The sequence below is a fragment of the Agelaius tricolor genome, unplaced genomic scaffold (assembly GCF_023055355.1).
Source record: "Agelaius tricolor isolate 1412-34295 unplaced genomic scaffold, bAgeTri1.0.p SCAF_16, whole genome shotgun sequence".
Classification (NCBI taxonomy): domain Eukaryota; kingdom Metazoa; phylum Chordata; class Aves; order Passeriformes; family Icteridae; genus Agelaius; species Agelaius tricolor.
In genome coordinates, this window is record NW_027269276.1 from 20,459,478 (window position 1) to 20,483,228 (window position 23,751).

At 39.6% G+C, this 23,751-nt stretch overlaps 1 protein-coding gene across 1 annotated transcript in view; it reads right to left on the reverse strand.

The window, feature by feature from the left end:
* Nucleotides 1-5,666: 5,666 nt before the first annotated feature.
* KLF13 (KLF transcription factor 13) overlaps nucleotides 5,667-23,751 on the reverse strand; it is a 33,184-nt gene continuing 15,099 nt past the window's right edge. The window contains exon 2 of the mRNA XM_071442052.1: nucleotides 5,667-11,174. Within this exon, the coding sequence (XP_071298153.1) occupies nucleotides 10,882-11,174 (293 nt within the window). The 3' untranslated portion in view covers nucleotides 5,667-10,881. The remainder of the gene's footprint in view (nucleotides 11,175-23,751) is intronic.

The window sequence follows — 23,751 nt, forward strand, 5'->3', positions numbered from 1 at the left end:
GGGCTGCTGCAATTTGTGAGGGCAATTGGCTCAGCACAACCTTGTGTGCTGCTGCCATAAAGTGCATTTAAATACCAAATTGAGTCCCTTTCCCAAAACTCCATCTAGCCTGGATACCTTGCTGAAATCAAGCTGTTAATTCTGTTACCTCAGAGGAAACAAAATGAAAGCAGTTCAAGCAGCCTAACATTGGTATAAACCCCAGAGCAGGAGCAAGTACAAGTCCTGTGGGAAAGATTTCATTTCTCTTGCCTGTTGTAGGGGCTAATTCTGTCTTATCTAATTTCAGTGTATGTGGGGGGATAGAATGTAAGAAAATAAAGACAGTGCAGAAGATAATCTCAGCCTGAGGAGTTGCAGCTGTACTAATCACCAAAGATTAGGAACAGGCCTGCCCTTAACAGGCACAGCTGTGTCCAATAAGGATGAGTGCTATACAAGAGTGGGTTAGCTGGGTGAGAAGGGAGCTGGAGTTTGTTGCTGTGCTGTGAGGAAGAAGGAGTCAGTGCTGCAAAGAGCTGCCCATGAGAAATCACCAAGGTTTGGAGCTTTTGCAATAAGATGACAAGTGTACATCAGAAATGGTGACAATGGAATTGCACCATTGAAAAATGTCTGTGTCACAGTTACTCAGGTCAGGGACACACTGGAAATGAAGAGGACACTGCAGAGGCTGCCCCTTGAGGGAAATAAATGAAGAAAAAAGAAAAAGACCAAGGGTAGCTTGAGTGAACAATTTAAAGCAGCAAAAGGATCCTGAAATGGAAGTAGAGGCTGTGGTTGATGTGCCAGCCATGTGCCTCTGAGAAGGGATGATGAAGGCCACTTCAAGGACTTAGAGGGCTACACTAGTACCTGATAATAATGGTTTACAGGACTACTAAACAGCTAATCAAAACTCACAAAGTGCTGTGAATTGAAGACAAAAAAAAAAAAGAAAAAACAAACAAGTGGCAGTGGCTAGTGAAGAACCCAGCTATTAATACATTTTAATTAGAAGGTAAAAAACCAAGGTGACACATACCTTGTTCTGATAATTTTCCAGAATTTCTGTGTGCTAGCTGGGTTTGAATACAGTAACAAACACTTTCCACAAGGCTGGCTACTGTGTTACCAAGTGTGTTATACATTTGCCATTAGAGCTAAAGAATTTGCGGGGTTGAGAGAACACATGCAAGAAGGAAGATGGCTTTTAGGCAGGGCTGTGCTTATCTGCTGTTTCTGCTACAGCATCCAGATCCTTTCTGTGGAGCAGAATGTAGCTGTGGAGGAAAATACCCATGTTTTTCCCAACAATCTCCTATCTCAGGCCATAAAGCCACTTTTCTAGCCTTATAATTGTCCTGTACTTCAGGCAGATTATTTGAAGGACCTGGTGAGGGAGCTGCATAGCTTAGATTTTTCTTTCACTGTGTAACTTTATGTACAGGCCTGGGCACGTTCTCAGGTCCCAGCTGGCCCTCCCAAAGCCAGATCACAACACCCAGAGAAGAGGGAGCCTAAGCACAGCACAGACTTAGCCAAAAACACAGCCACAGCACAGCTGTGATTTAAGGCTGGCCATTCAGCTGTGCCTTTACTCCTATTTAACAGTAGTTAAGTGGTGAAGTGCTGTCTCCTTGAAAAGCTTCCCCTCTCTTAGCAAACATCATATAACATGCAATTTTTACAGTGACTGGCAGCATATTTTTACTCCTGAAATACAGCCCTTCCATTTTAGATCTCCTTAATCACAGTGATTTTGTGGAGAATAATAAATTTCCCATTCCTGGAGTTAAAACTTGACTTTTTTCCTTATTTCCTTCAGCATTAATTATCCCTCCTAAAAATAGACAGGTGTGGTCCAAAAATATCCAGTGGAGCCTTAATGAAAGGTTTCTTGCAGGGAAGCCAACAGCCAGACCTGATTTATTCACCCAGTCTTGTTGTTTTTGCAGACCCACCCTGCACCAGGGTCCTGTTTCCAGGCTTGCCTCTTATTTGCTCACCCGGTTAATCAGTACAGCTGCCTGCGAGGACACGTGAAGGGGAAGCCATCCCCTACACAGTCTTCTGGGGAGGTTGCAAAGGTGGGGAGTGTGGCTGCCTTCAAACCCTCTGCCCCTGAGAGTGGCTCCTCTCATGCAGGGAGGAAGGTGTATGAAGGTCATTTCCTTTGGGGGACCGGCCAAGCTGCTGTGCCTGGGAGCACGGGTGTCTCCATTGGCTGGCCCTGTAAGCTGGCAGCAGAGGAGGGATGGCATTCCTGAACAAAACTTTCTTCTTTCTTCTTCTGTCCAGTCATCCTGTTCCTCCCAGCAGGCTGCAAACACCATTTGTACAGCAACTCCAGAGAGGGAAACCTTGGGATTTGTTACAAGACTTCCGAAGTCAACAAAATGCTTGGAAGTTAAACCAAACCTGCAAGGCCTTGCAACTTCATGGATCATTTCAAAGGGTTTGAGTTGGTTCTCAAACTCAGCTCTGAGGAGTAGTGATTCTGTGTTTTGGTGTAGGAAGTCTTGACACAGCCAGGGTTTGGGGCCAGCCACTTGTGGGTGTGCCCATCTCACTACCTCCTCTGGGCAGATGGTAGCTGTGATGTTGATTCTTAGACGTATGTGAGCTTCCAAGTGTGGCATTTAGAGAGTCCCAAACTGACATCTTTTTTGCAAAGGGTGGGGCATGAGGCTTGAGGAAAAAAATGCAGGGCCTTTGAAGTGCAAGGCTTTGAAGTTAAAAAAAAGCTAGCAAATTCCTGTTGCAGTTCACTGTCTGTGGAAAATCTGGAAGCTAAGACTTTTGCCCAAAGAGGCTGGGTAACGTTTAAAAGGAACAGACTGGGGAAGTGTGGGTTTAATGTTTTACCTGTTTATGCAGTGGTGGAGAAGGTAAGCTTGATTCAAAGAGTGTGTACCAAAAAGCACTGTCAGTCTCTGCCTTCCTTCTCTTCCACTGTGAGACTGAGTGCATTCAGATCACGGACATAAAATGTGTGTGTGGTGGAAGGGGGAGGGAGGAATTTCTCTCTTGCCGTTGCTATTGTGTTTTGTTATGTTTTGTGTCTGTTCAGTTTGTCTCCAGGATCAGAGAAGTGACTCAGAAAGTTATTTCCACAATAGGAGAGCATGGGAAAACACAAACATTAGTCTCTTAAAGACACACAGCCCTGTTTATCACATACTGACATGCCTCACTTTCTGACTGCTGGAATTGCTACCACAGGAGCTACCTTTCTCCTTTCTTTAGAACCCTGTCAGGATTTTGCACCTTAGGCCTTTCCTTTTGTCTCTAGAAAATTACATCAAACTTCCCTACCCTCTACTCCTTATTTTTCTATACTTATTTTCCCCCTCTTTAACTTACCTTCCCCATTTATTGCATCTCTCATCTGTTCCTCACATAGGCTCACCTCATCCCTCTTTCCATGCTGCCGTACACATGAAAGCCTCCAACCAGCACCATCTCTTCTGTCCTTCAGCTGGGCCTTTTTTCTCAATGGTGTCCTCATATGCACCAACTTGGCAGTACCACACCTTCCCTCGGGGAGATGTCCCAGTCCCACCTGGTATGCCTCTGAACAAGCCATCCTGGGCTCTATGAACCTTTGGGACCCTTTGGAGTATTCCCTGTAGGTCCTAGTGCTGCAGGCCCAGACCTGCTGTGCTCAGCCAAGCACGATCATCCAGTGATGCAGAGAAGAAACATCAGCTCAGCAGAAACCTGGCAGCAACAGCATCCTGGAGCCTCCCTTAGTCCCAGCCCCTGGTGCCAACCCCTCCTTTTTGACTGAATAGTTGTTTCAGCCAGCAGGAGCCAAAGATTAAATCTAACTCCTGCCAGTGCCAACCAGGTGGGACAAGTTGATCCTTTATTTACAATTATGATGAGGTAGCAATTATACTCTCGGGCTCTTTTCCCTTGATGAGGTAGAGCTATTACTAAGCTCAGTGGTTTGGTTTTGTTAGCACACCTTTGGGGCCTGCTCTTGCCTATAACCCTATAACCCCCCTCAGGTTCTCTTGTGTCTCTTTTCTTCTTTTTTTTTTTTTTTTTTTTTTTTTTTTTTTTTTTATGACTTGTTTAAATAATCTTGTTCTCTGAGTTGCCCAAAGCACAGATCTGCCCCATAGCCTGTGTTCAGTCATGCTTCTCTCTTCCTCCTTGATGCTCACACATATGGGCATCCAGACTCCATCCTTTTTCTGCTGCATGCATTGAGAAACCTATTCAGAAAATTCCTCCCTTTCTCTTTATCCTCTTAGCTGTGCCAGCAATGCAGTGTAGCTGGCTAAACATGTGTGCTTGCCTGCTTCAACTCTTGCTTAGCTCCCTTCTCTGCTGCTCTTGGAAAACATGCTGCAGTTTCTGCTCATCTCTGAAGGTGCTCCTTGCTTGCTTGCTTGCTCTGAAATTCTGCAGGAAGCCCCACGTGGATTCTGGTGCTGTACAAACCTCTCAAGTCAGCTGCTACAAACACTTGTCTCATTGTCCTCACCTCATTTTTATTTCAGTCTTCATCTTCTCTCACTTTTCTATCTCTTTCTATTGACCGTGTATTTATATTTATGTCACTTTAATCTCTTGCAGTCAACTAGCAAAGCATGCCATGGGTGTGGTTCCTTGAAAAGCCAGCACGGTGAATCTTAAGGTGGATTACTTTGAAGCCAGAAATTATACACAGGTAAATGGAAATAGGAAAATCCCACCCTAATTCTAGCACTATTCTTGCGTCTCTTCTGAAATGCTGGACTCCTGCCAAGTCTATGAACATTTCATGGCAAACGCTGAGTCACAGGCAAGACAGAAACCCTTGCAAGACAGAAAAAGGAGGCAGGAGAGATGCACACTCCTTGCATTTAGGAACCTGGAGAGGAGAAGCAGGACAGAATGTGTTAATGCACATTTCAGAGCGAGGGTGCCTGAGAAGGGAGGCACATTACAATATCAAGGCAGCAACTCCAGACTATGTACAGGCATCATCCTTTGGAGGGAATTGTTTCCCTTTTCTTCCTTCTAGCAAGTTCAGGAAACAATCTCTGACTGCACTTCTGTTATCAAACACGCAGGGGATCTTTCATTGTAGGAAGACTTCGGGAATGCCACTGTTTAGGGCCTGTTGTAACAAACAGTGCCTAGAAGTGTTGTGTAACCTCTATTCTCTAGAAACTTCAGATTCATTCCTTCACATCTGCCAATGCCTTATGTTTTTGAGAAAGTTGCTCAAATTTGTGTTTCAATTTTCCTATATTTAAAATTAGGAAAGAACATTTCAGGATACTGTGAGGTTACATTGTCACTGTTTTGACATGGTACTGCCACTTGCAGAGATGATATCAGAAATTTGCAAAGAACTGAGCTTTGAAAGAAAGGATGGCTGACTCTCTGAACTTTAGGTCACACGTATCAATCCCTTAACCATCTTGTAAAAATTGCAATATATACCACCTTTGAGAAAGGAATTTCACTATGCAACTACAAAATACCAGCTAAAGCACAGAATACAAAGCAAACATCACAAAAACTTTCAAACATTAAAAGAAATCCCATTTTAAACAATAGCACTGGGTGAAGTTTAAATAAAGACACCAAACAAGATATCAAGTCTCAAATGAACAGCAGAAATATTAACAATTGATGCTTTTTAGGTGATAAATAAAGAAGGAAATTAATAGAAAACAAATATCTCATAGTTATAAGTTTTATTTTGGAAAATGTAAACCTCACTAACCATGCATACAAGTTAAGACAATATTTTACAGTTCTTAATTTTCTTCCTCTTTTAATTTTTTTCCTTTTATAGTTGCATAGGACATTATCACAATATATAACTATGCAATACAAAATACATAAAAAGTTACAGCAGAGCAAGAATAGATGAACATATAACTGTACAACTGTAATACTTCAATGTAGTGATTTAAAGAGTTGAAAGTGAGCCACAGAAGCTTTCATGCGCTGCTGACAAGCCTGTACAAGTGAGGGTGACACTGGCAGCTTTACAGCTCACTGTAGCTGGAAGTTTAGCTGTGAACACGTGCACGCTCCCCCACTCAGGCATGTGCTGCTGGAAAAGCACATGTGCACGCACACACATGCCCCCCACATGCACAATGTACACAAGTAAATGCACCTGTAACCAGAGATGAAACTCAACCACAAATCTCCAACAGGTTCAAAAAGTCCAAATGCAATGGCATGTGGATCTAGGAATTTGGTTCAGGCCCATCACTAGTTATTATGAAATGGATACCTATTTTTGCTCTGTGGACATCCCTTCATTAGTCAGTGTGTAGTATAGACACACTGCTGTGTATTTATGTATACACACATACACTAAACAATATACACATATATATCTATTTTTATATATATGTGCATATGCTTATATAAATCCATATATATAAATAAATATATATTTATAAAAACCTATACCAGTGGATGGGCTTTTTGCATTCTATATTCTGGCTTATGGGATAAACAAGAATAATTTGGGTATTTTCTTCTGCCTAAGGCTATAGCTCTTATCCCCGAGAGTTACAAATACAGATGTTCATCATACCATTCACTGACATAGACTAGATGTTAGCACCTAATGCACAAACAGATGGTGTGATGGAGTAAATAAAAGAGCACCTGAAAGTTAGTTTGTAGGCATGACTGATGAAATTAGTAAATCTAATGGCAATTAAAAGGCAAAAACAACACTGCACTTCACAAAGTACAAATCCTGTAACTCATGACAAAACACTGGAGACGAGCAGTTGTGAAACACGTGTGCTCCTCACACAGCCTTTACTGCCCGGCTGTGCGAGACAAGGAGAGTGCTGAATGTCTGGGTAGAGGGTGATGAGGTTTAAAGGTGTGCAGAGGCTTTCATAGCCATAACTTCTTGCAAGGGTTAATGCAGTAAAGAGGGTGGGATACAGACAGGAATTAGGCATTACCATTGAACAGAGGCTTCTGATGACTTGTCATAAATACATACCTTTGCAGTTACGTAAACAGATACTAGGCATGTATTGTAAAAGCAAGGAATAATTAATTTGCAGATACAAAAAATTCTCACAAAATCTAGCTGCCAGGAATTTACCAAGATTGCTTTCTAAGAAGCAGGATGGAAACTGAATTCATGTTGCCATTAGGCCTTCGCACAGGGAGAGGTTAATGGAAGGAGTGAATGAGTTTCTATGAGCATCTTCAGTTTCACCTGGTAGCGAGGTGATGATTTTCACTTGCACCTATTTCCTGTAGAAAGGAACCAACTCAACACTTAGACAAGTTAGAATCATGGCTGGAGAAAAACAAACTTTCCAGGGCTTTCTTAATAATAATAAAGCTGTTGCTATAATCTGAAATGAAAAAAAAAATCACAGCAATGTTGTATTTTGTGAGAACACCTCAACAGATTGCATGGGGAAAGGAGGAGGCAGGAGAGATGCACACTCCCCCAGATGGAGAAACCTGCACTTTGCCAGAGCACTATTTCCTGAGTGTGACATGTTTGTTGCTGTGCCAGAAGACTGATTTAGATTACACTGCTGGGTGAAACAACAGAAAGGTAAGAATCTGAGGTTAGTTTGGATCAGCAAACAGATTTCAAAACATAATTTGAGCTGTTCTGACCTCTCATGTCTGCAAAACTCAGGAGGAACCATCACGAGAATGGAGTCCAATGACCTTGCTGATCATCAGACATTTCTAGCAGATGCTAGAAAACCCCATTCTTTTCTCATATGAAAATATTAAGAGAAGTTCTTGTTTATATTCAATTTTGGAAAATATTAGTGATTTGGAATTTATCATTTTATCCTAAAACTATAAAGTTTTAAACCTCTAATGGAAATATTTGAAACTCTATCTGGGATTTTAAAACACAGTACCTTGACTGTCAGCCTAATACATCCTGAGGTATTTACAGCTGAGATGTAAAAACAAAAACGTTTTAATGACCAATTTCAGAGTATTTTCTGAAAGTGTTGTTATGTTGGCTATATATAGCCCCATGGTGTTCTCATTAAATGAACTGACTTAACTGAAAATTTTACTTTGAACCAATTTATTTTCTCCTGCTTAAACTTGAACAATTATTAGTAAAATCTATGAAGTATATGAGTAAAATATTACTTAACTGTTCGAGTTGGAGATTACATAGTTCTCTGTCCCTCAGAATAGGTTGTCCCAAAACCTTTATTTATATCCTATAATCTCAGTACTGATAAAACCTGGTGCAAATATTCCTTCTCCAGGCTAGTAAAACAACTTGTTTGTAATGCATAAACTGATTCATGCTGAATTATTAAGTCCTAAATAAATGAAATTGAGTGGTTCCTCCTTTCCTGAAGATTAAATGATGCTCTTGTTTGAACAGGTGATTTTACAGCAAAATGAATTGGGAACATGAAGCCTATAATGTTTGCCAATACTTAGTGCTCCTTTTGATTTTCTTGTTCCCCCGCTTCTCCATATATCTCTCTTAAGGTATAATGATAATGAGAAATGAGTTTGACTTGTTTTGAAGTATGTGTACAAGACAGAGCTGACCTGTAGAATTCCTTGAGCTAGATATCTGAAATGCCTCTCTACTAACTCCAGCACAAGAGCACTTCTAGGAGTGACAGAAATTATTGGAATGTGAATTCCTGTTACCTGAATTCTATCAAGTTGTTAAAATTGTGCATCTCAGCACATGACATTAAAAAAAAAAGCAAATAGGAAATCTGTTGAGGCCAACAGATCTGGTTTTCCCCTAACTCCACAGCTTGGGCAACTCATCACATTAACTCTATTTGTCATCTTGCAAAAAACCCTTACTGTGTTCTTTCATTTTCTGTGAAATGAAACAGTAGAATTGTGCCTCTCACAACTTCCAATTCCAAGGGGGAAATTAACAGAGGTGAAATCTGGAGCAAATGAACATGAAAAAAATACTGAAACATCTGCATTTGTTTAGATTTATAGTTGTATTTGTATTGATAAATACTCAGTGTATTTATCTGTACAAATAATAGAAGGTGTAGTATTAGGAATAATGTATATTATGGAAGTACCTATGAAACTACTTGGAAATCTATATTAGCTTCTCACAGTTAACATACAGTACAATAAAACCTTGCAAAACTGGATCAATGCAAAGCAGCAAGTAAGATACAGGTTCAATGGGAATTTGGAGGCATTCACTTAATATCAAATGACAGGTTTGGCATAGAGAGTTTCTTTTCACCATGCTACACTTAACTGCATTTATACCCTACAGAAAAAAAAACCAAAAAAAAACAAACAGCAAAAATCCCAAAATTCCAGAATCAAAAGGACCTGAATTGATAATATGCACCATCAGACCCAGACAAACCAAGGAATGTGTATTTGCTGCCAGTGAGGTTTTCAGTACATCACTATGTTTCTGGTCTGTTACTATATTTTCTACCATATAAAACATAAAAACCCTTGTGCTCTATCTGGTGTTAGATATTTGAAAGTTATTGAAAACTAGCCAATATTCCCTTTCTATTATTAAGCAGAAATAAGAGCACCTTGGTTTATGCTGGTATGTGTATTTTTGAGAAACTTGAAGTAGTGCTGAGCTATAATGTAATTTTATTTTAAACTTAAAAATGCATATTTTATTATTCCAGTCAGAAGATACCTTATGATTTTCACTTCCTTCTATCAACGACCACAATTTTGATGCAACAGAATACAGAAACTATGTCTTGGCCAATTTTTCTTTCTAAGATACAGCTGTACAGTAGGTAAGTACCTTGATAACAGTTTTGGTGGGCATTGGTTCAGTAATGCTATTTCCATAGTTAATTAAAAAACAAGACAAAACAAAGGAAGAAGAAATAAAGAAAATTGTTCAAGTCAGTGTGGTTTGATTGAATATTCTGTTGGTCCCATACTGAACAGGCAGTGCAGACAGCTTAACAGCTTGGAGAGAGTTGACAATAGAATGCCTCCAAGACTCCAGGCCACCTTGCCATAAAATGTTACCCAGTGTAAATTTGTTTCTTTGTGTTTTAGGTTACTCATTTAAGGCATCTTGTTGAGAAATTTTCCTCAGAATTTTATCTAGCAGGAAACAAACCAACAAACAAGTTTATCAACGTCACAGAGATTTTTGCAGTTGGAAGTTGGCTTTGGAGCATCTTCAGCAGATGTGAGAAGACAACTTGCTACCATAGGCAGAGGGCAGCTTGAAGAAAGACAAGGTTCCTGTTTGGAGGCTCCCCAACACAGGTATATAATCAGGAAAATGAGCAATGGAAGAGTCCAGTACTACATTCCAGTATTAGGCTGGTTTCTGTATTGTTTGCTTGTTTTTTATTTTTTCCCCAGTGTGTGAAAGAACCTAACAAAAAGCTTCTGAGTGCAATTATATTTACAGAGTAAGGCTGTGGTTAGGGTGTGTCTTCATTGTAATTATTGTGTAACATAAATATCCATCCCTGAGAAAGGAGAAGGGGGACATAAATCCAACAGAGTTGATTTTTAAGTGTATGTATGCTTATATTGTGCAATCTGGTTTTACAAACTACTTCAACACCTGAGGTGAATTAAGCAGATTTTTTCCTTTTTTTTAGATTTTTTTCCTTTTCTTATAAAGAATAATGAAGAGGATCCATATATGGTTGCAAAATATATGAAATATGGAGACAGCAGGAGTCGCTAAGTGTAACATGTAAGTTTGTCTGTCCATGAGGTTAGAATAGCCACTTGTGTGGTTGGGTAAAGAAAATCTGACTAAAAATTGCAGTGGGAGGCAGCTATTTACTGATTTTTAAAAAAGAGAGGGTGGGAACTGAAGGAGGGGAAGCAACAGAGCCTTTTAACTGTGTGCAACACAAACAAAACTCCACGTTAGGCATTAGAGGCAAAGTGCTGACATCCAGTGCAGGTAGTCTATGGGGAGCTGGCGGGGCTGATCGTGGGGCTGGAGGCGTCCGAGCGGCTGTAGTCACTGACAGAGCCTGTCCTGGAGCCGCTGCCGCTCCGCCTCTTCAGCATGCTGGGGTGGAAGTTGGCGTGGCGCCGGGCGTGCTTGGTCAGGTGGTCGCTGCGCATGAAGCGTTTCTCACACAGCGGGCAGCTGAACTTCTTCTCTCCGGTGTGAGTGCGGTAGTGCCGGGCCAGCTCATCCGAGCGAGCAAACTTCTTGTTACAGCCCTGCCAGTTGCATTCAAAAGGCCGCTCACCTGCAGGGAGCAAACACGGCACGATTAGACGGGAGAGCAGTGTCTTCCATGGGCTATTTTTTTGTATGCAGAATATAGAATAAAAAGGTTGGAAGCAGGGTGAATGCCACTTGGCACTAAGTGGATGGAGGTGTTACCCTCTGCCAGAGCAGGCTGCTGTGGTATTCCAACCCATTTAAAAATGCTGTCAGACTAGTCATATACCTTGTTTGATAACTGGGTCTTCAGGGATGCTGGGCTCCTGATCCTTTCATGGATATCTCATATCTCTTGGGGTTTCTTGAACTTTATGACTTAATAATAGCTGTACTGAGCTTTATAGTATATTCACTTATTCCTCCAAGCTGTCCCTATGTGTCTGACCAAGTGCTGAAGTTAAGAAGGCATGATGAGGTCTTCTCCAGCTATTTTAAAAGTTATGGTAAAAACACAAAATGGCAATTTTGAGGCAGTGGATGTGATGTATTCTCCACAGCTGTGCCTGTGTTTTCTGCATTTACTACAAAGTACTGCAGTTTCCCTTGTTCACTGCCTTGGGTCTCACTCAGAAGTGAGGCGGGGGTGCTGTATTCCAGTAGGGGACAGGTACTGTCTTGTACCTTGAGGGTACCAGCCTTTTTTGAATAGCTAACATAAACCTCATAAGCTGTGGCACTTAAGCTTGGAGCAAAGAGCAGTGAGCTCACAGAAGGAGCCATCTGGTGACCTGGTACAGCTCGGAACAGATCTCAGCCATGGGACAGAGGCCTGGTGCTGCTTTAGGGCCATGCACTGTGGTAGATGTGCAGTCTAGGAAGCTCTGCAGAGGCTGCAGACAGAATTAGCATTGTTGTTGGGTAGATGGGTATCTGGAATCTATTCCCAGCTTCATCACTGATGTACAGCATATGAGGAAGCACCTCATGCTTCCATCCTTAGTTTCTCCATTTCATAAAAATGAAAACGTTGAATCATGAAATTTGCTGTCTACTACTTCTGCTTATTGGTTTGGTTCTTACTGTCACTGAATCTGAACATCACATGTTCTTTCATTGTTATTAATTGAGAACATCTTATTCTTTTGTGAATACCTAAATACATAGACTTAGCATTTTTGTTAGTTGTAATTTTAGTAACTTCCTACTTGCACTAATCCTAATGTTTCTAATTCTGAATAGCCTGTTCAAGAGTCCCAGAGAGCCACATAAATTCTAGACCAAAATAAGAAATAGAAGTTCTTTCCACAGTACACTGAATAGGAAATAAAGAAAGAAATTAGCCTCCTGGAGAAACTCAATACACCTCAATTAAAACTGTCTGAGATAAAAATTGACCTCAGCAAATCTTCAATCTAAACAGCCGATAATCTGCTTAAAATTCACAGATCTGGCAATAATATTTATCTTCAGAATCTGCTCAGGAGGCTCCTGCTCAGAAAAACAGTTCTGTAGGTTCCTTTTCTCTCTGTTCATGAGGCCTCCAAGATACTTCAGACAAATCTCAAACAGTGTCTCAATGAACAGACAAGCAAGTCCTTTTAAAATAGGATTTTGTTCAATAATCTGGAGAAAACAAGTTTCCCTGATGTTTCCTTGATTATTTAGGAGAAAGACCATAGCTCATTAAAACAAATTGCTCTTAAGCACATTTGGTGGATTTCATTACACCTACAACCACAATGCATAATGCAGTGGTTGCATCTGTGCAGTACACACAGATATTGCTGTATGGAGAACTGTGACCACCCTGCCTAGGACTGCATAAGGCACCAAAGATGAACAGAACTGTGGCTTCCCTTGACGTAGAGCCTAAAAATCTCAGGGTTACACAGATGAATTTAAGAACAAAACCGCAACCAACTAGATTTAAAGGATATAATCTTGTTGCATGAAATAACCAATGCAAATCCATTCAGTGTCTTCCTTAGCCTTATTCTGCCTGCAAACTGTAAGGGACTGAACTCTCCATCTGCTGCTAGAAACAGGAAACAAAAGTATTCTGGCTGTTTGTCATATATCCAGTTGTGTTCTTAGATATATTCCTCCCTGTGGTGGGAGATGCCTGGGGTGTGACAGCCCTGTTGTGTGACCACATTCACTGGTCTTGTCCCTATGTTTTGGTCATAGCAGAGATACACATCTAAGAGGGCTTTAGAACCCTTGGGAAGAAGGGCAGTGAGGCATGGTCTTGGGGTAGATGTGGCCTGCAGAATTAGAGTTCCTCATCCCTGAGCTATGGCATCAGTTTTTGCTAAGACAATGGTCTTTGGAGGTTTCTATTGTCTGAGTTAACATTTCTGTTTATTTTCATTACAAATGGTATCAGCAAATGTTCTTCACTTGAAGAACTGTCCCATGAAGTGAGTGCTTTCGGACAAGGAAAGCAAAAGTTTTCATGCAATGTTTTGCATTGCTGTTGACACCACCATGAAGCAGAGGGAAAATGGCACCTTCTGTTCTGATCAGTTTAATGGCACCAGCTGCTCCTGTCCATGATTCTAGCATTTGGGAGCCAGCAGTAGGCACAACATTCCAGTTCCTAAAGAGAGACGTGCTACTGAAGCAGGATTGTGTAAGCTCGGTGTTATCCAGCACTAGCAGGTGATGAAGGTATTGCACAACTTATCTCCCCTTCTCCTCACTGCACATCAGGTCCGGATGAGAACATTCAGGTTCCCACTCATCTGTCTGATTTGATGTTGATGGTGGTGAGGATCTGGGTGCTGAGCCAAAAAATGTGGTATTTCTTCCACTATATTTCTACAATTCCTGTACTTCTCCTTCCTAGGGACTATTTTCCCCCTCAGTCCTCTCTAGTCTTCATTTTATATCTTCTTGGCACTTGGTTTTAAGTTTCTTGGCCAAGTGATTTTCCACTGACAGCTGGCATCACTCTAGTAGTGGTAACAGTTCTTTAGAGTACTTCCCAGCTTTGTTGAGGTTTAGCAATTCCTCTTCAAAGAAAAACTGTATTGTGAGGAAATGCTGGGTGCCTTGTGTGAAGATATAAGAGTCATTTTTATTGTTCATAAAAAATTAGTACACAGTCTGGAACAAAGTTGCTGGGGGGTATTAATTAAGGCAAGACCCAGCTGCTGCTCCAAAACCACACATGGAAATTCACAGTCTGTCATCATTCTCATCTCTCAAGCAGAAGGGATGTGGTTTTCTGTGCAGGTAGGTTATATAAATGTCCTTTTACCAGCAGTAAAGCAACCAACAGAATGAGAGATTATATGAATTGATTGCTTAATCTCATTAGGGAACATGCAGCCACAGTACAATGTTCCTACATAAGCAATAACCCATGGACATATTGTACTCAACAGAGAGCTTTCACCATTAAAATGGCTGTAACATGACACAATAAGGACTCTTTCAGCTCCATTTCAGGCAATGTTGAAGTCAGAATTTTACCACTATACACTCAGTGAAGAATTTGATCTTATAGATAATTGTAGAAGTGTTTTCAAGTATCTTAGATATGGGAGGAAACACATCAAGCATGTGAATGTGCTCACTGAGAGACTTAATGCTGTGCCTTGGCAGCTGCAGTATCTTAGTGCATTATGAGCCTTACGAACAGGTCTCCAAGAGTCCTAAGTTTCCAAAAGATAAAGGTCCTTGAAAATAAATTAATCAAAATGCAACTCTGCCTTCTTTATCTTTGGAGAGGCAGGCAAAAGATGCATTTAAATATAAGGAATACAGTAATTTTTTTTTTTTTTACCATTTAAAATAGGTTTGAATATTCATGTTCCAAATTCTACTAAATGGTAACCCTCCTAGCTCTTTTGCCAGGGCACATGGCATCTAACTTGTGTTTAAGTTACACAAACTGATGGAAAAACATCACATTAGAGAATTAGATTCAGCTGATCTCAACTGAAAATTACACAAGCAATAACATTTTTGGCTTTTTCCTGACCTTCATCCAGTAAAAAAAAAAAAACGAAGGTAGTGTAAAGGCACACTAAGGAATTTGCAGTGCTCACCAAGTGAAAGTACGTGAGCTCTGCAGGTGCACGGAGTTCTGAATTCCTTTCAGGGGCACAGGCCTTGCTGCTCATTGTCTGGCAGAGCAGCCTGCCAAAGGAAACCCAGAGTTGCCTGGGCTATAGAAACGGCATTAAAAAAATGCACCTCTATCCTCTCTTGCTGGAAAGGATTCGGAAGTAACTAGAGCCAGCCTGTTCCTATGATATTACAGAAAGGTCTTTTGTATTATTCTGTACTTTTCAACCATTGTATAGTGAGACAACTGTATGTAGTTATGGGAAACAAAATCTAAAGAGATGGTGGCACCAGATCTGATGTCTACTGAGCTTGATTTGTACAATCCTTTTAGTGCACATATAGTTTTAAAGACTCTTTTCCTATATAGTGAGCCTCCTGTACAGACCCTGGAGTAATCTGCTTCCTGCTTCACCAATTCATCTGTCTGATATCCAGCATCTGAATATCAATTTAAAAAGATAGTAAGTACTGCCTAAGCATACTTTAAAAATAACCTACTACTGACTGAAATGCCCAAACAGTTTGAGACAATTGTGAACCTAACCATTTTCCAACTTATAATGCAAAGATTAGGCAATTGTATATGAAGAATTTGAAGTGTCCTATCCACTGCCCTACAGATTAGAGTATCATCAAGTCAAACCACATACTGGGGGCTATTTTTTTCAATTCACCTCATGTAATAGCTCTGCACATTATGTTAGCATGTTCAAGCACATGTCAAGGCCATGCAGTAACAAAGAAATTTGTATCCTGGGAATTCAATGAGTGTCTGCAAAACCAGAAACAGTAAACCAGAAACAATTTTCTGTGATCTTTAATCTGTTCTGCTGCTTCCCAGAACAGGGTTGAATGTTGTTATAAAAACAGACTAGCAGCCTGAACATGCTGCTGGATGCTATTCTTATTATTTCTACATTTTCATATACATAATTAGGAGTATATTTAGGAACACAGATCAGCAGGCTGGGTGGGGAGGATGAGGGGCAGACAGTTAAGAGATGTGACTGAAGAGGCTTTCCTCCAGGAGAGGAAATGCTATCTTGGGAAAAACATTCAGCCAAGCAGACTATGTTCCTTGAGATGGGGCTATTACTTAGGGAAAAAAAACAACAAAAAACAAGGAAAGATCATTCTTCAATAGTACTGACATGTATTTATGGCTATTTTAATTTCTGATATTCTCTTGTTTATAAAAAAGTTCTTTTGCATGGTCAAAAAAAAAAAAGCCATAATCTCAGTGCGAGAGAGAATAAGGCTTTGATGTTAGGCAAATGGTGGTTTCTTTATCAAGTATTTAAAAAGAGATCAAAAATTTCCAAAGCCTCAGGTTTTCAGATTCCTATAAGATGAAACCACTTAGGTTTAAATTAATGATTTTAGGGGTGATATTTCATAACCAAATAAGCCAAATGCAATTGGGTTTTTTTACATCTGCTCTTTGTGTCTGTCCAACAGCTTTGGAGTATCTCAGCCACCTTCACACACATCTAACAGTGGTAGCAAATTCAGCAATATTAAGCTTCACTAGTTCCAGGAAAATTAGGATGTTTTAGTAATGTTCTCAGTGAAAAGAGGAGTTATAGAGTGAATTAGACTGTCACTAGACACCGGAAACCTAGTGTGGGAGTATAATGTGAATGTCCAAATCCAAGAAAAGCTCCTGTTAGAGTTCCCATGTTACCGAACACTGGCACATAGGACACACAGCAACAGCAGCTAGGTTGCATTAGGACCTGCAGACACAAGCATGCAGTCCTGCTAATTCCATTATCTGTCATGTGACCTTTTTTCAGGAACTGGAGTTCTCAGAATTCCTGCAGGCACAAACCCAGGCATCTACAAAGTTCATTCACTTTAAAATGTGCACGTCTTTATTTCGACCTTAACAAATCCAGTCACTACATTTATAAATTACTGGATCTTATGTCTCCTGTGTGCTCAGGAAACTACTACTGAACAGGAGTGCAACAGCTACCATAACATCCATGATTGAAATCCTTGGTTTATTTTCTGTACCTCAACGTTTTCATTAAGTTATTTAGACATGAATGTTTCTTGAAAGGGGAATTTCCAAGTGGCAAGTTTATATTTGAAGTCCATATGTGTTACTGTTTGCTGTGGAAGTGTTTGTGTTACTCCATCTGGGAGCACAGATTACACCCTGTGATTTATCTGTTACAGCCACAGTAACTAGAACAACTCAAATAGCAAATGACGAGCATGCATGGTCAGAGACTATAATGATAACAGCTACAATGCCAGAGAAATATAAGTAGTGAAAAATTCCTGCCCTAGCCTTAACCACAGACAGATGTGTCTGAGAACCAAAATAGCTCATTTGGTGTGTTCCATGGAGATATCTGGTCCTCTAAAAAAATTAACACTCGCACCAAAATGGAAACAATTTTTTTAAAGCAGATTGCATTCTATCAGTTGTATTCTCAGCTTTAATTTCAAACTTGTTTGATAATGTCTTAAAAACACCATTTATAATAATTTCAACTACTTAACTGGATTTTTATCAGCCACATTTGCTTCTCTTTTGTCAAAGCAGAATCATTCAAGCCTATTCCATCTTTTTTTTCCCCCTCAGGATCCTCCATCACATAATCTTTCTATTGTCTAAAATATGCATTCCATCATATTTACTGAATCTTTTTTCAAGCAGGGGTGCTCAAGTTGAACTGCTCCAAGTATCTATAGCTTACCATTTTTAAAATAACCATGTTTTTTATCCTGTATTTTTGCACAGTGAATTAAGAATCTGAAATTTGAACCTGCTTTACCAAGTCATTTTCTGCCTGCCATTTTAACTCCTGATTGACTCCTGTTTAGTTCTTGCTTCATCTCTGCTGCACACCACTGTGTGTACAGTAAATTAAGTTCTGTGTTCCACTCCCAGCTGAAACCTAGTCCCAGACCATTTCACACAAGCAGCAAGTAGTTAGAAGTTATGTTTCAGGATCTGGAAAATAATTCTTACAGCAAATTTGCTTTAAAATGAAATGGCCACAAATCTAATAAAAGGAACTACTGCTATATTCTTATCTAAGATTTTGAATAGAAAAGGGAAATAAAGGCTAAAACTATGTGGGTAACATTTTTCCTGCTCAATTGAAAAATTTAAAAAAAACATTGAATTGCAGAATTTTGCAAACAAAGAAACCCATAGTAATTTTATTTTTAGTTGACCAAAATGTTTTACTTCTTTCAGTATGGATTTTGTAACACTATTTAAATTCCTTTAGCTCTGGGGACAGTTTTCAAGACAGTGAGTATGTTAATCTGAAATTAATTAATAAAATACACTAACACACAATTTTTCTGAAACAAAAAAACAATTTAAACAATTTTCTGATTACTTGTCAGTGAAAAACTCTTCACCAAAAAATGTAGTTCCTGTAGTTCTTGCTAGTAAAGAAATACAAACTTTCTAATATTCTTCATTAACATTTCTTGGCAGCTTTCTATCCATGAATACATTTTTATTAAGTGACTAACTGGAGATCTGATCTTTGAAGGGAACAGCTTCATTTGTGCTTTCTACTTCCACTAAACTCCCTGTGTTTATAAGCACAAGGGAATTCCAAAGACAGCCAAGGGTAACAACCATGAAAGTTTATCCTTCACAGAGAAATCTTGGAATAGATTTTAGATCTATGCTGAAAATGTGGCTGAGAATATGCCCTGTGGCATTGCAGTATGACCCAAAAAGCCTCGGGTGATTCTCTACAGCATGTTAAGTACAAGAAACATTTTCCGGAGTTGCACTGAGTATCTTTCACTTCCTTCTACTTTTGTCCTCTGGAGTCATTTTGCAAACTGGTGGTAAAGTGATGCAGCCTTCAAAACACTGGGTCTGTTTTGAGTTCTCCCTTCAAAGAGCATAAAGGTGCACTAATGTGCCACACACTGCCATGACATAGAAACAACCAACCCAAAGCTCATGCTAGAAAGACCCAGCATATTTTCCAAATATGTATTTTTATGATCTTCTCTGCACTGCTACAGTATAATTCCATAGATATATAGTGAATTTTGTTTGGTTTTCTCCTCTCTAGCTATGTTCACACTGCTGTTCCTCTCTGCAAGAGAGTACTCCAAAACACAGGTAAACTTGCTGGGGAATTGAGAAATTCAATCCTTTCCTATCAACTGAAGATCATGGAAAAGCCCTTCAGGGTTTCCAATTTGAAATTCATATCTGTAGACCTGATCAATGAGATGCTACTTGTTTTACTGCATCCTTGTACTAAGACACAAAATGCCAATATTGGCTTTCTCCTGTGCAGTTTGTCACTTCCTGGTTTCAGAAGAGTTCATGCTCTATCTCCTCCTTACACAACCCTTCCCAGACTTGTGTGTTCCTTTCTCTTTTGAAACTACAAAAAGTCACCTGCACTAGGCCAGGGCTTTGTGAAGCTCTGTAACACTACATCAAAGTAGTGGGGTGGATGGGGGTGTGGGTGTATTAAATATGTTAAAGAGTTTTTCTCTTGAAACACAACCAGAGACAAAATCATTAAGGTGAGTTTAGCATTCAAGATTACTTCTTTTTATTGCGGGGCCCAGATATATCGATACAAATTTTGAAATCATCCTCTCTAGAAGTAACTGGAGTCTTAAAAGCTATTTCAGCAAAGAAGCTGAATTAGCTGAATAATTGCATGCATTGAAACAACAGCACTTCCATAACTTTCTGAATAATTAATTCACCTGGTCATCCACTCATGACTTAGGTATAAATGTGTGCATCTGATGACTTGATTTGATGCATCAGAAGAATGCCGTGGAATAGAAAAGCCAGCAGAAAGGCAACTCTGAAAGTGAAGGCTCAGAAAGGGGGTGTGAGGGAACAGACATGCAATGTCTAAAACACCCCTACGGCTTAGGGATTCCTCATCACTCTTTTAAGCAAGGGTCACAAATCTGCAATTACTAGCAAAATGATGGGAGTTCATTTAGTAAAAGTTGATGAGGGCATCTTTGGTTTTGCTCCCCTCCCCAGCTTCCCATCACAAAACTGCTAGGAGCCACAACAAAGAAGGCAAGAATCAATGTTCTTGTTGGTATCTAAAGCACTGAAATTTAGCAAAACAGCTCCAAACCCTTAGCAAGGTGTTTCTGGAGCACTTAGGGTTGATCATATACAAACATAGTAAGAGACGGTCCTCTCAGATGTAAACTTGCTCATTGATACTCTAGGTATTCTGGTTAGTCATGTTAGGTAAGGAGGAGATGCACACATGTGTCTTCTCCTCACAGAAGTATGAGTATGAAGGATGGTCCCCACATCTCACAGGGCAGGTAGTTTTCTTTTCAGGGCTATAAAAAACTTTGTGGCAGCAACTGCATTACTGCTGGATCTTCCAGGAAGCCTTGTCAAAGTCTACATAAATATTACCTCTCTTGACCCTTTTCTGTTGTATTTGCTGTCGTTTTGCTATGTGACTGTACTGATAGCATGGGCACTCACTACCAGTAGAGGAATACCTGTTAGTCTGTAAAGTTGTGGGCAATCAAAACTCTAGCCATCTCCTACTGGTAGGAATCCATCATGGTATGGTAATTTAGACAATTGTATGACATGGTGTTTACAATGCATACAATTTCAAAAATATGTTATTGATCTCCTTACAGTCCTATATGGATTTATCATTGTTACCTAATGCTCTTTGTGGATTCCATTTTAACACTGAAACATGAAGTTCACTATTTCACTCTCTTTTTCAAAGGTTTGGACACATGACCAAAATGGAGACCTCTCATCTACAAAAAGGGAGACATCTGAGCCATTAGGACACCCATGAGGCTGGAAATGTACCCAACTAACAGGGACAACTTCCATATCTAGGAGAGTGCAGACTGGAATGGACCCTGCCTGCCCCACAGGAATAACTCCTATTGATCGTGCTTCCATTAAGTGCAATGCCTTTGTTTACATGGACTTTGGCCACATCCAGTTATAAAAGCAGCATTTTTTTACCTTCTTGCTGGAATATATGGGTAAATAAAGCTCTTACACTGAATACTAATGACAAGCCTAACTTAAAAAATGAAAGGCAACAGCCTCAGCGACAGAGAGTTTATGTTCTAAGATAATGCAAACTAAATATTGGAGTTTCTAACAAAGTGAAGTACCAGCAATCACTGCATATAATTTCTGTTCACTAAGCCTAAAACTCTTACTAGGGCTCCTTATCTCTGAGGCATTAAATCCTAGACCAGTGCTCAGTAAAACAGCTGAAATCCACTAATTTAAAAGAGTAGCAACTTCCACTTGATTTTCTCTCTCCTGTGGCTTGTTCCAAGAATGGAGATCAATAGCTGACCCTTTGACTTTGCATTTAAATGCCAGATAATTAAATTGTGTTATGCTGAAATGATGAAGTGATGAATTCTGGGGAGAGGAAGATGTATCTCAGCTATGTATCATTTGCAAACCACACTGAAGTAGGACACTCAGCAAAGAAGAGAACTCTGTAGTATAGTAGCCCTTTAATTACAGTATTTTTCTAATTCTTTCTACTCAGCTGTAGTAGATGTAATAAAGAAGGATGTAATATGTAATATTATGTAATATTAATGTAATTTTTAAATTATGTAATATTTATGTAATTTATGCAATGTAATAAAGAAGGATGATTATTTAAACATCTACTGTGAGTAGAAAATAAAAAAAAACATCTGTAAAAGAGCCTCAAAACACATCTAGGTATTACTGAATGACAAAAAACTAAATGATGGTGATTTTTTTTTTCCTTTTCCATTGGTCAATTAAACTTTTAAATAAATATACTTGAAAAGAATACTAAAAATCCAAAAAATCTATGTGCTAATCAGCAAATCTGACCTATTGCATCACCCCAGCAAAGGAATTTCAGCCTAGAGTTCTTGCCTTGAGCCAAAAATTTGTTGTTTAAGGGACTTTCTTCATTCCTTTCATACAAAGACTGTGGCTTCAGCATAGGTCAGAAAAGTCTGGTCTCTTAAAACAGACTAACATTGATGAAGGTATGTGGGATTTTGTTCTTTTTCTGTCTTGTTGATGAGCCAATTCAAACCTTTTAAAGGGACTGCAGTAGGGCTCTCTAAATGCACGTAATAATAAAGCACTGTTTTTATTGAACAAGTCCAGTTAAAAGTTGAAAGTAATAATGTGGCCCTTGATGAGTACATATGCTGGACTGAGGCCTTGTTCAGTCACCTGAGGTCTCATGTTACTTCTGTTGCAGCACCCTAGCAATGCTGATTTGTTGTCTGCTACAAGCTTTTTAGCTGCACCACTCACCCTTTGTTAGAGCAAACAAGTTGATTAATGGCAATGTTATGCACACAGCAACTGAAGCCCAGAAAACAAACTCCCCAGACTTGATTCTTTCTTCTCCAGGAGGGAAAAATGTCTATCTGGTAGTGGAAACAACAGATCCAAGTGCATCTACAGGGAAGGTGCAATTAAGGTACCAACAGAAGCACAAGTTTTCCATTATAGACTCCTGTCTGGATCCTTCCTGTGCTACCTCAGAACTGCTCAGTCTGTTACCCAGCCCACTCTGCAAACCCAGAACAGCTCCAGATCAGACATTTGACTGATAGCAGCTCCATGGGAGTTCTGTACTATGACACTCCTTGGCATCCCATCCTTCTTTGGCCCACTCTTTACAGTGGACAAAAACACTACAGTCTAACTATAGGACACTTGCACCTCTCTTTCCAATCTGAGAATTTCTCTTTGTGAAGCCCAGGATTATGTGCCAACAGAGCTCACAGGCTCTCAAGCCATTCATTCTCAGTGGTGTGGTCATTGCATAGAGAAATTATGTATGTAGCAGAATTAACCAATAGGTACTCATAGATCAAATGGCAGGAACCAAAAATGGCATACAGTGACTTCTTAATGTGATAACTTTTTTCACAAGATTCTTTCACAAACATATCTCCATGGATAAAAACTTGAACCTGAAGATACTCACAGTGCAAGAATGTTTGAAATCAAACTGAAACTTCATAAACCATCCCTGTCTGTACAGTGACCACAGGAACGACCTCTGCAGTGGTTTAGACTGCTTTCAGTGAAAATCTACCTCACAAATTTTTAGTTGTGGTGGCTTTCAAAAAAATTTGCACAGTAATGTTCATGATCTGTGGTTAGACAATGGAAATATTTTAAGTGGGAGAGCAATTAAATAGGTAATGACCAATTATATTAATCTGGTGTGAACTGTGAGTGAATTCATGCTGAAATTGGGAAACTTTGGCTCCATGAGCTCTGCCCAGCAGTTGCATGACTAGCTGCAAAGAAGGACTCATATGACCTCATGAATCAGTCTTTTCTCTGTTGACATATCAATGACTTTTTTATTATTCTATTCTATTAAAAACAGGATAATGCTTGTAAAAGCAAAGATTATCAAATTAATGAAAGGCTGTCCTGCTATGCAAAATAACAGACTAAAGGATTATTCATCTAATCTGAGACCTGCACTTTATTTATCTGAGTTCTGGAAGACGATGAATGTCATTTGCCTCCAACTGAAGTGCACATACTTTGGCACAAACAGACCTTGCGGGTAAGTTAT